At 35.8% G+C, this 14,126-nt stretch overlaps 1 protein-coding gene across 1 annotated transcript in view; it reads left to right on the top strand.

Annotated features, from left to right (window-relative positions):
• The first annotated feature begins 874 nt into the window (after positions 1-874).
• Positions 875-14,126, top strand: part of LOC150102208 (uncharacterized) — a 104,106-nt gene continuing 90,854 nt past the window's right edge. Inside the window, exons 1-2 of the mRNA XM_090399210.1 lie at positions 875-1,279; positions 13,318-13,494. Of these exons, the coding sequence (XP_090255336.1) occupies positions 1,063-1,279; positions 13,318-13,494 (394 nt within the window). The 5' untranslated portion in view covers positions 875-1,062. The remainder of the gene's footprint in view (positions 1,280-13,317; positions 13,495-14,126) is intronic.

Here is a 14,126-nt window from a genome sequence, read left to right as displayed (position 1 = left end):
TCCCAAAATGCATGACTTTACACTTTTCCACATTGAACTGACATCCATTTTCTTTTGCCCATTTTACCAGCTTATTTAAATCTTCCTGCAAACTTTCAACATCAGCTTGATTTTTTATTGCACTACACAACTTTGCATCATCAGCAAACAACTGAATATCTCCCTTTAAGCCGTTTCCTATATCATTTATATACAAATTAAACAACATTGGCCCAAGCACAGAGCCCTGAGGCACACCACTGGTCACCTGCCTCATTCTGGACTCGGCTCCTCCATACACCACCTTATGGTATCTCTCCCTGAGCCATTCTCCTATCCATATCACCAATTTAATATCCATTCCCATCTGCTCCAACCATCCTTAAAAACCTTACCTCCAACCTCCAACCTTAAAAACAGGTTGCTGTATTTTATATGGTCAAAAAAAAAATCACTACAAGAATGTTTGGAATTCACGTTCACATTTTCAACAGTAAAGTAACTTTTAAAAGGGTTATGCTAGTAATCCAGGATTACTAGCATAATGAAAAACGCAGCATTTTTGGTCTCTGAGAGTTTAAGTGGGCTTAAGATTTTTCAGGATCTTTGCTTGTGGAAAAATCTAATACGATTGCTAATCCTATAAATGTGAGAAGAACGATAGACCGATTCAAGTAATAATTTCGAAGGAAAAAAAAAAAAAAACTCTTCCCCTACACATACTGAATAGTAATATCAAGTTTTAAAGAAAATAAAAACAGAACACACACACAATCCGGAACATTTGATCATACGTTCATCAAACAGTAACATTATACGATCATCTAAACAAGGTGCTTCCGTTCTACGTGTTTTTGGTGTTTTTTTAATTGATACATTATGTGAAGTAATGGCTTCTCATATTAACAGATGTTACTGCCATCTAGTGTATAAGGGAACGTCAACATGGCATGTTGTGTATGTTTTATTTAAAAGGCTCTGGGAAATGATTTTTGACGATGTTAACATTTAAATCAAGAAGGAAGACTACGTATTTATTTGTATTTTATTCTGTACAAGTGATTGATATTTCAAATAATATAAATGAATACTACAGTAGAAAAGGTACATGTTTCATCAAACGGGTGTAAATTTATTACTGACGTCTATAGTATGAAAAAGTTGAGATCGCCTTCGTGTAGTTCTAAAGTGAAGTCGGCCGCAAGCAATTCACGCTTAACTAAGGCAGAGGATATTACACAGCCACAGTTGACACCAGCGAAACGTCGTTTGAAAAACACAAAACGGCTTCCAAATGTTGGTAAGTAGTTTTAGTGTGTTTATCCCAAAACTCCTCCTGAAGGGAGTAGAAATCGTGTGAAAATTAACATATGCATTTAAATATTCACCCATCCTTTTAAATGCATTTTTTAAAACTTTTGAAATACCATTTAATTTTGCTTCAGATTTTAAAAAGAATAAAAACGACACATTTTTCTTACAGGAATTAATTCACATCATCAGTTATGCTTCAAAATATATGTCCATCTCTCTTTGATATAAGATAAACAGTTGCCCTTGATGACGTCTCTTTAAATATTTTAGTTTGTTTACAATTAAGACTGAGGGCTAAGGCAGTGAGGAGGAGGAGTAAATATCCACACTAACCACATGTTTAAGTCCTTACAACTGAAGTTAGCTGCTGAATAGACACCATGTATAGAGTTACCATATTTTAGGAAAGATAATCCAGGACACTTCATGAATAATTAATTTCAATGTTAAGAAAGCTGATGACTTATAAGTTATGCAGGCCTGCATTACAAACAAAAGTTGGTATGAAGAAATAAAAGGAAATCGTAGAGCAAGAAACTCAATCAGCAAAATATTGAAAAGCAGATTGTATACCTTCTGCTGCAGATCTATTGTGAAGATGAATGTGAATGGCTGGGTTTCTTTTTTTCTGTTTTCCACTTCAGTATATTTTTCATTAGATAGTATTTTCCTTAAAAACAGGTTGCTGTATTTTATATGGTCAAAAAAAATCACTACAAGAATGTTTGGAATTCACGTTCACATTTTCAACAGTAAAGTAACTTTTAAAAGTTACTTTACTGTTGACACAGTGACAACAGTTACTTTACTGTTGACACCACAATCGATCTCTATCTTTCTGTGACTAAATTTTGCTCATAGTTGAGAAAATCCTTTCTATTGAACTGTTGTGCCAGTATTCTTAAAGATCGCAAATAAAGACAACCATTTATCTTGAATGCTTGAAGTTTCTGAGTCCCATTCTTGTTTTTGTTGTTGTAGAAGTTTTGCTTAGCATTGACCTTTAATCAAATAGTACATCTTTGTTTACTGAATTATGTATTATCATGTTGACGAAATATGCACTCTTTTGTAAAACAGCCCAATTCACATCAGAAGTTAAAAATATCCAATTAAATTTTTCCGCCTGTTCAATATTCTTCTTCCAGGACTAACTAGTTTATACTAACTTCATTAAACTTGCTGATGCTCTCATAGAAATCTTCCTGATTAATTCACCATTTGATACTAGCTTACTTAATTGTTGTTTCACCAAAAATGGCACAAATTTAGATTGGAATCTTTCTTTAAGTTTATTTTCCAATTCAGAATATTTCATTAACACCTCTGTTGCAGTTATAGAATTGGACTCTGCTTGCTTGATTACAGTTTGAAATAATTGTAAAGTTCATGCAAAAACAGAAGGAATACTTCATTTACTGGATTTTCAAAAAAATCTTGTAAAATCTTTGGGCATTATTTGCTTGAAAGAAAATATGACTTTAGACCTCAAATATATCTAAAATTCTTTGCATTGCAGGCACTAAGCTTAAAAACTTCAACTACTGTGAGACAAAACGGTTTTATATTCGATATTTACAAATTCTCAGAATTCTTTAAGTTAGGTGGTTCTGGATGTGTATACATGAAAATATTTGTATATTTTAATTACTATCACTTCAGTATCCACAGTTAGTGTATCTGTAGCAGTCTGAACACAATTATTAACTCTATGTGCTAAGCAGCCAATGCCTAGAACAGGAGGATGAAACAAACTTCTTTCAATTTTTCTGAATACGTTTTTCTTACCTCTCCTATTTATTCCTCCAAAATTTGTATTGGTATTATTGACGCAGTAACATATCACCTTTTTATCAAGAGAGTATTTCTTGACATTTTTCAAAAGATAATCACACAAAATGTCTGAAGTTTCTCCTAGTACATCTTGAAAATGTAGGAGTTTTATCTGAATCCCATGATCTAAAGTAAAGTACCAAACCACTATAGGGACTAGTTTTATGAACATGATTTGAACTCTCAACTGTTACAGTTACGTAACTAACAGTTTTTAAAGCATTCAACAAGCCTGTCTAGTGGTTAGCATATCCGCTCTCCAGCCAAAAGGCTGTGGGTTCGATTCCTGCTGTGGGCATGGATGCTTGTGATTGTCTGTCAAAATACTGGTGGTTGGCAGTAGATGGTGCTGGCATAGTTGCGGTTCATTGTGGTTGGTGGATTGAGTGGCGGAGACCAAGAGTTGTAGAGTAGGTGCCCCTCCAAAGATGAGTCTTCGGACTCCCTAGAGGTGTCACGTAATAATAATAATATTTCATTGAAAATTAATGGTGATATCACATTTATAATTATCGCTTCAGTTGTTGCGCAAGTGGTTGAATATTTTGGTTCGAATAACCTTTTAATGCCGGTCTGGTTGGCCAAGTGGTTAGCGTATCTGCTCTCCAGCCAGAAGGCTGTGGGTTCGAATCCCGCCGTGGGCATGGATGTTTGTGATTGTCTGTGAAAATACTAGTTGGTGGTGATGGGCATAGATGGCGTTGGTGTAGGTGCGGTTAGTTGTAGTTGATGGAGGTAGAGAGATGTAGAGTAGGTGTCCTCCCTTGATGAGTCTTTGGACTCCCTGGAGGTGTCGCATAATAATAATAATTAACTTAGGTGTACAGTCTGATGTCTTCAAAACCGATTTCATGCATTGCAGAATGATTAACAAATACATCTTCTTTAGCAGCACATTTAAGGTCATCATCATCAGTAGTGTCTATCGATTTAAAATTATTATTATTACCCCAAGACCTCATGGAGTCAAAGACTCATCTGGGAGGATGAGTCTTTTATAAGTAGCAATATTAGAAGATGGAAAACACTACTTACTGTTCTCTTGTGTTTAGAACTTTTTATATGATCTATATTACCTCTTCCCTTGTAGTGTGACTGAGAAGTCTCCATTATATAATGTGCAACTTACACAATCACTGCCATAAGAAGGTTTTAAAAACTTATACTCAGCTTGCAACTTTTCATTGAAACTGCATTTTCTCTTTCCCATCAAACACACGAGGAGAATTACTAATCACTAAACTTGTAAGCACCAGTAATTTAAAAATCCTGGACTTTTTTTTTTGATCCTGGATCCCTTGATGTAATTATAAATCCAGTACTGTCCAGGCAGACATCTGGTAACCCTAACTATATATGAATATTTTCCCAGTTTGTTTCTCTGATTGGTTTTCTTGCCAGTTCATCCACTGAGTTATCTTTAAAAAAAAAAAAAATTCTTCCTTCAGTTCAGTAGAAAATTGTGGTTCCAAGTGTCTGTGTACTGTTATGTGAGTATATTCCCAACAATTTTCTTTGTTCTAGGTGTTAATCAGAACTTTCCAGATCTCTCCTCGACCCGTACATGTTGAAGAGTCTGATTTTTATCTTGAGATTTATTTCTTTACTTAGCCATATATTTTTCATTGTATTGAAGACAATTTGGGCTATATGTATTCTGTTTCTCCTTTAGTGCTCAACCGTGATCCTAGATCTACAAGAGCATCTACCTGTTCTAGTGGTTCTTTCATAAATTGGAGTGTTAGATTTTGTTTGCAATTAACCTGCATTATTTACATTTTCTTTTGGTTTATTTTTAAGCCACACTTTGAAGCTTCCATGTTTTTCTTTGCATATGTTAGTGCTTTTGAGCTCGCAAGCATATGTCATCAGCATATTCTAAGTCATTTAATTTATTTGTCCATTCCTATTGCATATTAATGCTTTCATCTGTTGTATTTCTCATCACCCAGTGTATTACTATTAAGAAGATTGTAGGGAAAGAATATGCACCCTTGTCTTATCCTCTTGTTTTTATTTGTTTACTTAAATGCCCATTACATATTATCTTGATTTTATAATTGTTGTACATTGCGTTTACTATATTTTTATACCATAAGTAAAACTGAGCTCAATAAAGTTAACTGATTTTACTTATTGTCCGAGATTTTACACTGGGTTCCATTCCATTAGTGCCTTTTTTTGCATCCACTGTCATCATCAAAGCAACATACTGGCTATGCATCCTCGGGGATTTCTAGAATATATTTGTTTAATGTTAGTCTGATCTCACCAGTTCCACTCCATCTGGTTTCACTTAATCTTTGTGAAATCAGATCAGTGTATTCAGTGGCAACTTTAGTTGGCAATTAGCATGTCTTCAACAATTCCTCTATTGATTTTATGTTTGAGAAATAGGTTATTTATGTGTTTATCATTAAATATTTTGCAAGATTTTGTGCAACATGGTCCCTTACATGTCCAATCAAAAAACCTACTGAAGAATCACAGAAAAAGAGGTGAGCAATTGATCTTGAAATGAAGTTACAAGTTATAAAGCAACATGAAGCTGGTAAGCCCGTCAATGTGATCGCACATGACTTCTGATGATCTCATTCTACAGTGACACCTATTTTGAAAAATAAGGATAAAATTATAGAGGCTGTGAAAGGATCTACTTCCATTAAATCGACGATAGTGACAAAGCAATGGCAAGGTCCTATCGGTGATATGGAAATGCTACTTGCATCATGGATAAAGGACCTGAACCAAAAGTGCATACCCCTTAACACTATGACCATAACCGCTAAGGCACTAAGTTTCTTCAGCATGGTGAAGGAGAAATCAGGGCCCAATTACAACTACGAATTCAATGCTTCTCCCGGTTGATTCATGAGATTCAGAGTTTTGCGTTGCATAATGTGAAAATGTATGACGAATCTGCAAGTGCCGATGAGAAGTCTGTCAAGGAGTTTGTGGAGAAATTGATAAATTATTATGGAGGAAAATTATTTGCTACAGCAAATATTTAATATAGATGAGACCTCCTTGTTTTGAAAACAAATGACCAAGCAGACATTCATCAACAAAAAAGCAAAAATCTATGCCTGATTTCAAAGCTCTTAAAGACCGTATTACGATTCTGTTATGGGGGGGGAGGGTAATGTGACTGGACATAAACTGAAACCATTTGTGATATGGTACAGTGAGAATCAACAAGCCTTCAAAAACATTAGGAAGCATACTCTTCCAGTTCATTATTGGAGCAATAAGAAATTGTGGATGGCTTAAAAAATTTTTTGAGGATGTCTTAACTGTTGAATGAAAATGTAGAATTTAAAATTTTATTAATTATAGATAATGCTCCAGGTCATCCACCTTACATTGGTGATCTTCACCCCAAGATCAAGGATGTTGCTCCCTCCAAGCACTACTTCATTGATCCAGGAAATGAATCAGGGGGTTCTTTCAGTGTTTAAAGCTTATTGCTTATGGAGAACTTTTTCACAAGCCATTTCTGCTACTGAAGGAAATGATCAGACTCTCATACAATTCTGGAAAGCATTCAGTATTTATCATGCTATTAAAAATATCGCTGTGGCTTGGGATAAAGTAACCCCTCAATGTATGAGGAGTATATGGAAAAATACTTTAAAAAGGTTTGTGCACGATTTTGGAAGTTTTGAAAAAAAGGAAGACCTTTTGTAAATTGAGTGAAGAAATAGTGGGCCTAGCAAACAATCTGAATCTCGAAGCGAATGATGAAGACATAATTCAACTCATAGAAAGTGCCCATGAAGAGTTGACCGACAAAGAATTGGTCGAACTGTAGGAACAACGTGTTGCAGAAGAGGATGAGCGAGAAAAGGAAGAGGGAAAAGAGAAAAAAGAAATGGTAGTTAAACAATTCACAGTGAAATGTCTTGCAGAAATGTTCTCTGCAGTGCGATGTTCTCAAATTAGTTGAAGACATGGATCCCAATGCTGAATGCCACTTATTATTGGAAAGGAAAGTACATGATGCATTTGTTTGCTATAAACAAATTTATGATGAAAAGAAGAGGAGGAATAAGCAAAGCACATTGGACATTTTCATCAAAAATCAGAAGGTTACACCAGAAGAGCTGCAGCCTGGTCTTTCACATTGGGAAGGTAATGAAGATGTGGTGGACCCCAATATTGAATGCTATTTATTAGTAGAAAGGAAAGTACATGATACGTTTGTTTGCTATAAACAAATTTATGATGAAACGAAGAAGAGGAATAAGCAAAGCACATTAAACATTTTCATCAAAAAACAAAAGGTTACACCAGAAGAGCTGAAGCCTGGTCCTTCACATAGGGAAGGTAATGAAGATTGATTATGGAGGAAGATTTGGGACATTATTCTCCTGTTTTATAGTGGCAGTAACACACAGTACAGTTTTGTAAGGTTTAAAAATTAAAGTAACAGTATACTTATTACGTTAAGTCCCTAACCCCTATCTATTGATTTAATGTATCGACTTATGTCTGACCGACTTACATCCTGCCAGATGGAATGGAACCCCGACTGAAGTCGAGGGATGACTGTATTTGTATTTTGCATCTAGACATTTCCTTTGCTGTTTGATGTGCTTTCCCAGATTCATGCATTGTCCTGATGTTCCAACGTCCAATTTTGGTTGCAGATTTGAGTGTGAAGATATAATTTCCAATGGCCTTCTGCCTGTTGGTTTCTTTAAGAGAGCTTTCACCAACCTGCATCACATCCTCTGGTCCAATTTTTTTCAATACTTGAGGTTTCTGAAGCAGGAGATTTTTGATGTATTGTGGTTGCTGGCCTCAAGTATAACCCTCCTTTCTCATTCGAGCATGACCGACACTGGCAGAGTTAATGGGAGTATAGTAGCATGACATAACTAGTAAATACCTAACTTTACCAAAAAAAACCTCCTGCATCCCAATTTGAAACTATTATTATTTTACAGCATCTCCATGGGGTCTGGACCTCATCGTGGGAGACCCAAATTAACCATTATACCCATAAATCCTATCATACCTCTCCCTTGAATCCATTCACCTTCAGGGAACTCTCAACCAATTTTGGCAGTCCATTCCACTCATTCACCACTCTCCACGCAAAAAAAATTTGTTCTGCACCCCCCCACTAACCACACTCTTACACAACTTCCACAGATGGTCTCTAGTTTTCTATTTGTCATATATTGGAAAATTTCACTTCCACCAATTTTATAAAACTCCTTTAATATCTTAAAAGTTTCTATCATGTCTCCTCTTTTCTGCCTATCAGCTAAATTCAACCTATCCTTGTAGGGATTATTCCACAGCCCTATCATCATCTTGGTCACTCGTCTCTGAATAGCTAAACATTCTTCTAGACATTTTCAGCTGTGATTAAAGAAAAAAAGAAAAAACATAGAATATGTCCCTCACATCTTTGGGAGGATATCAGTAATCTTTTTAACCAAACATTTGTTGTTGCAGTATCTGTAAGCTGGCCTAGTTGGCCAAGTGGTTAGCATATCTGCTGTCTAACGAACTGTCTGTGGGTTCAAATCCTACCATGGGCATGGACATTTGTGATTGTGTTTAGATGAGAGATGAATTTCATTGCCTAGTGTGAGACCAGCGTTCTGCTTATTGGAGGCTTGCAGTAGCTTGTTAAATTTCCATGTATGTTCTCTATAGCAGGGTTTCTGAATTATATGTAACAAATAAATAAAAATACAAAAAATAAAATTAATTTTAATTTTTAAGTTTACAAAAATCTTAGGTGCATGGTTGTTGTATAAAAAAAAATTAATGCTTAAAGTAGCTGTATGCTAAAGATGTTTAAAATTAGTAAAATGTCAGGATACAAACTGGGGTAGCTGAAATAGAGGTGATCATTTAGTTTAAATTATCATCATCAGATTTCTGGCATTATATCCTCAGGGGATGTCCAGGATCTTATGATAGTACTACATGAAAAGTTACATCATTACTAACTTCTTATCAACAATTTCCCTCCAGATTAGTCTGTTATCAGTCAACATTCCAATATTATCAGATCTTCTGTCTTTTAAGGCACTTTTTACTATATCGATCCACCTACATCTTGGTCTTTTTCCTAAAATCATGGCAAAGAACACTTGTTTAGCTAATCTTTCCTCTCCTATTCTATTTAAATATCCATACTGCCTGAGATCAGCCCTCAACACATTCCTGAATGCTAACAACGATGAGTTCTTTCCTAATAGCCTTGTTTTTAATATTATACTTCCATTAATGCCATCTTTCAAGAAAAAAAAGTTTATATATATATAATTATGTACTGAAGTTTTGAGAACAATCACGGTTTGTGTACCTTACAGAGATGAATTGCAGATTAAAATATACAAATATTACTGAGCAAAGTACAGGCAGGTCCCAATTTATGCAAGGGTTAGTTACATTCTGCTTTGTCAGATTTAACTCACTCCACTCACACCCTATTACTTACATGTTTGTAGTATGTACATATGTGTACAGTAGTGCATTAACATGATTTAAAGGTTATTTCTGCTGGTCTCATTAATAGGATGCACATCCAAATTGGATATCAGTATGTAATTATTATTATTATTATTATTATTAAACAAGACCTCGTGGAGTCAAAGACTCATCTGGGAGGTCCTTTTATCACACACACACATCTCTTCATACCGTCTTATGAAGAGATGTGTGTCTTAAACACGCTCAAACTCCTTGCAGACACCACACTCTCAGGCAAGGCATTCCAATCATTCACAACTCTGCACGAAAAAAACCTGCTTCTCACTTCCCTACTCACACCCTCTTTATACAGTTTCCAGGGATGACCTCTGGTTCTCCCCTGATCTCCCACTATTCTCTGTAGAACTTCTCCACCATTGATCTTATAACAACCCCTTACCAACTTGTAGGTCTCTATCATATCTCCCCTCTTCCTTCTCTCAACCAGACTCTGCGAATTACATCTTCTCAATCTTTCCTCATACTCAACATTCCAGAGGTCAGAAACTACCTTAGTCAGTCGCCTTTGGACCCTTTCCAACATCTCTTCATCCTTCTGAAAACCCGGTGACCAAATCTGGGCACAATAGTCCATGTGTGGCCTAATCAAAGCCTTATGCAATGGAACAAGAATCTCCCTACTTCTACACGTCAGTGTCCTCTGCATCATTCCCAGAAGTCTTTGTGTTGTCTTCACAATTTTGGCGATGTGTCCCCTAAATTTTAGATCCTTATCCACTATCACCCCCAGATCTCTTATTTCCTCTACCTCCAACAATATATTCTCACCAAGCATAAATTCTGCATCCCATCTTTGCAAAGCAATATAATAAAGTATGAAAAATGTAGGGGAAAAAAACATTTAAGGAAGAAATTATGATGATATGACCAAACAGTGGCTTATTTTTTCACTTCATAAACCTGTCACCAAAAGTGTTATTTCTCTTTGGACTTTTAAGACCATGAGGTATTAGGATCCATCCTTCAATTACTTTGTGCCTCTTCATATTGATGTTAAAAACATCATTACTGGCATTAACTAAAGTTTTTTGTTGTAAAAAAACATTACGTTATGAGAGTGTCATGTTTAAGAATGTTGCATACACGTACATCAAGGGAACTTTTTTTGTGTGTGGGGGGGGGGGGGAATCAACACTTCAGAAACTTCTAAATATGTATAAAGTCCCATGCCTCACAATAGAACTCTGGGCATGGCTTAAAGGTTGTTGTTGTTTTGGCCACTGTAAACTGATGATTCAACCCTTTTTTGGATATGCAGGGAGGGTAGTGTTGTTTTGAGAGGAGTAGTCCGGAGAGGCATCTGCATAAAATTCATTGTGGTGTCTGTGGAAAGCTTGCAGGATGTCGGAAGTGGTGTTAATGATGTTACCTCCTTCCTTCATTAGTGCTGTTCTCTCCTCTCTGAACTTTGTAAAGCACTTGCTATTAAAGGTGGCTGACTGCTTGTCTTTCAAGCTCAAGTGTGTTCTGATTTTGCTTGGGGGCAGTCTTTGCTCAGATGTTTGACCGAGCCACAACGTAAACACTGTTGCTGCACTCCGGGGTCATTTACCATTATCTGTGCTGTTCCGACGTCAACTAAGCCAGCAAAGGTTGGTCGATTGATAGAACCTCTGCTACTAATGGCTCATGCAAAAAGTTAAGCAAGTTTGAGCGCAGTTAGTAGTAGGCAGTGGATCAATTGTTTGATGCTGTTAGCACACTCTCCCTCAGTGAGTCTTTGGACTCCCTGGAGGTGTCATATAATAATAATGATAATAACAACTAAGTTTGGCACAGGTAGCCTCATATCCATCATAAAGGTTACTTCCCCAGAGAACCAAGTAGGATCTTCTTTGGAAATACTGCATTTTATGTTGCTCACTTTTCCCCACTTTGCAAAGTACTTGTATTAAAATGTCATCTTCACTTGGATGTATTCCATGTGGAACATATTTATTTGAGAATATGCACTATGCTTCCTACCAAGACCGGTGTTATATGGTTCCCTTGCACAGAGTAACTCTCTAAAAGTTTATCACTTGAATCCGTGTTTTTGACTATGATGAAGAGCTTTCCACCCTCATATGGTGTGAAGGAGTAGATGTTCTGTGCCCCGATGATCTTTTTTAATACCTTTGTTAAAACTCTAGGTTCCTCGCATCCTGGCATGTCTATCCCTGGTGTTCTAGTCCTGGGAGGGACTGGAATCAATTTACTCATAAATTCTGCATTGAAAAAAAAAAGAAGAAACAAAAGTAGACTAAGTCGACTGACTTAGAGTAAAGTAAGTAAATGTTATGAATGAGCCTATATGGCAAAAATCCTGCTCTAGTGAAAGGAAAAATAAAAAAAAAAGAAGTATAGTGACTATCCCCACTAGAGCCAGCAAGTTAGTAACAAATAACAGTTAGTAAAAAATTTAAGAAAAAAATACAGACTGCAAAACCTGACATGGACGGTAACTCAACAGACACAGGTGAGAGAAAGGTGAGAAACCTAAGACAGAGTCCTTCTTGAAGTTTTGCTTTATAAAGGCCCGGACTTCTGAAGTTCATATATAAACTTCCATATATGTAAATTTATATATGAAATATATATATGAAAAAGGAAGATTTGATTGAGATATTCAAGCTGTTAAAGAGTTATTATCACTTTAACACTAAGGAGATTTTTCATATGGTGGGACAAGGGCTTTGTAACTTCCCTTGAAGTTACAAAAGGAAGTAGTGAGTAAAAGGTTTTTGCACATAGTGATAGGAGCATGGAATGTATTGCCTGAGAGGGTAGTGAAAATGCAAATTGTGAATGAGTTTAAGGAGTGGTACAACAGATTTTGTGTTGATTAGTGTTGACCTTCCATGATGAGTCTTGAGACTCTGTGGAGGTCAGAAGATAATAATAATTGACTATTCCCTAAAATTATACCTTGATTTATTTATAATCATATTCGTTATTTATTGAATTAGCTTCTCTGACAATATTTATTTGCTTCCTGGCCTGTGAATTTAGCAGGATGTGTATAATTTGTTCCCTGATCATCAGGAACTTATAATTGACTCTCTCTCTCCCTCACAAGTTCACTCTAGTTGCATGCTTTCAGGTTGTCCTTATGCCTTAGTTTGTCTTTTCTGGAAACAGAATAAGGCATTAACATCATGCATACGTGATGCTAATGACTGTTGCTTTACTAAACTGATTTTCTTCATTTCTCCACTTGCCCGTAAAAACAGTTGATTGTCAATAAATCCAATCAGACCAGCTTCTTGCTTAATCAATGAACCATCTTCTGGTTTTCCCTTACTTATTTTGGGTTACTTATTTACTTATGTTGGGATTTGCTTATATCTGGAACAGCCTTAACTGATTTTCCAAGGATTATGACCTTCAGTTGTTCACGAAAAGCACTGATAGTCTCCTTCTCTCTTCTTGACCTCTTGCATACAGAACACTGCTGTAGATTTTGCAACCCCCCTCCTCAAAAAAAATAAATAAAAAATCAAGAAATTAGACAGCATTGATTTAATTTAATCAAATGTAAGCAACTATCTACAGTAGAAATACTGTTACAAAATTAAGTTTTAAATTTTACAGCAATTTAATTTTTTTTTTTTTTTTTGTTAATGTTAAATTTGTTATATAAGATTCATTAACTTTATGTACAGTAAGTGAAATATCTTTACTTGTCATTTGTAGACTTGACAAATATATCACCTAAGACTCCTCAGACATCCAAAAAAAAGGCTGCTTCATCTCCTTTGACAACACCTAATAGTACAAGAACACCTAGAAGAGCAAAAATTGGCTGTTCTCAGGAAATGCAAGATGTGATTACATGGGATTATAATTCACCTCAGAGAGAACTGCGTCCTGGTATGTTAATTTCTTGCTATTCATGCTTTTAAAAATTAAACATATTACCGATTTATTATTAACTGCTTCTTTTTGTAGGTGTCCTCCTGCAATGAGTCTTCGGACTCCTTGGAGGTGTCAGGAATAATAATAATAATAATATACCCTGGATTTGTGTATATTTTTGTAAATTTCATTGGAATAACAAACAGACTTAAATAATGGTTTGTTCATTATGGTAAACTACATTCAGATCCAGATGCTTAATAATCTTGTAAGTGGAGTTATCATTATCAAAATTATGATCAGTTTAACTTAGGAGGTTGTCAGATGTGAATTTTCAGTTACGAAGGGATATGTGTGGAACTACAGGGCACGGTGGTTATAATAAGCTTAGTAGACAGCTTAAAACAGTGCCATGACATAATAATCTGCAAGAGAAGAATGTCAGCAGTATATGGAATATAGTCAATAATAAATTTAGTTTAATCCTTTATCCAAGTGTGAGCAAACAAAGTTTGCACCTGAAAGTATCTTCAGGACTGGGGTAAGGTGGTACACCACCAAGGCAACTCGTTGCAAAGATGGAGCAAGCTACCAACACTCCTGTCTCAGTATCTCCTATAATGCAAAACACATCTCCTTGCGGATAT

The sequence above is a fragment of the Typopeltis vanoorti genome, chromosome 10, assembly GCF_054136105.1.
Source record: "Typopeltis vanoorti isolate ZY-2024b chromosome 10, IOZ_Tvanoo_1.0, whole genome shotgun sequence".
Classification (NCBI taxonomy): domain Eukaryota; kingdom Metazoa; phylum Arthropoda; class Arachnida; order Uropygi; family Thelyphonidae; genus Typopeltis; species Typopeltis vanoorti.
The sequence above is the reverse complement of the archived record's forward strand: the minus strand, read 5'-3'. Positions and strand labels throughout refer to the sequence as shown.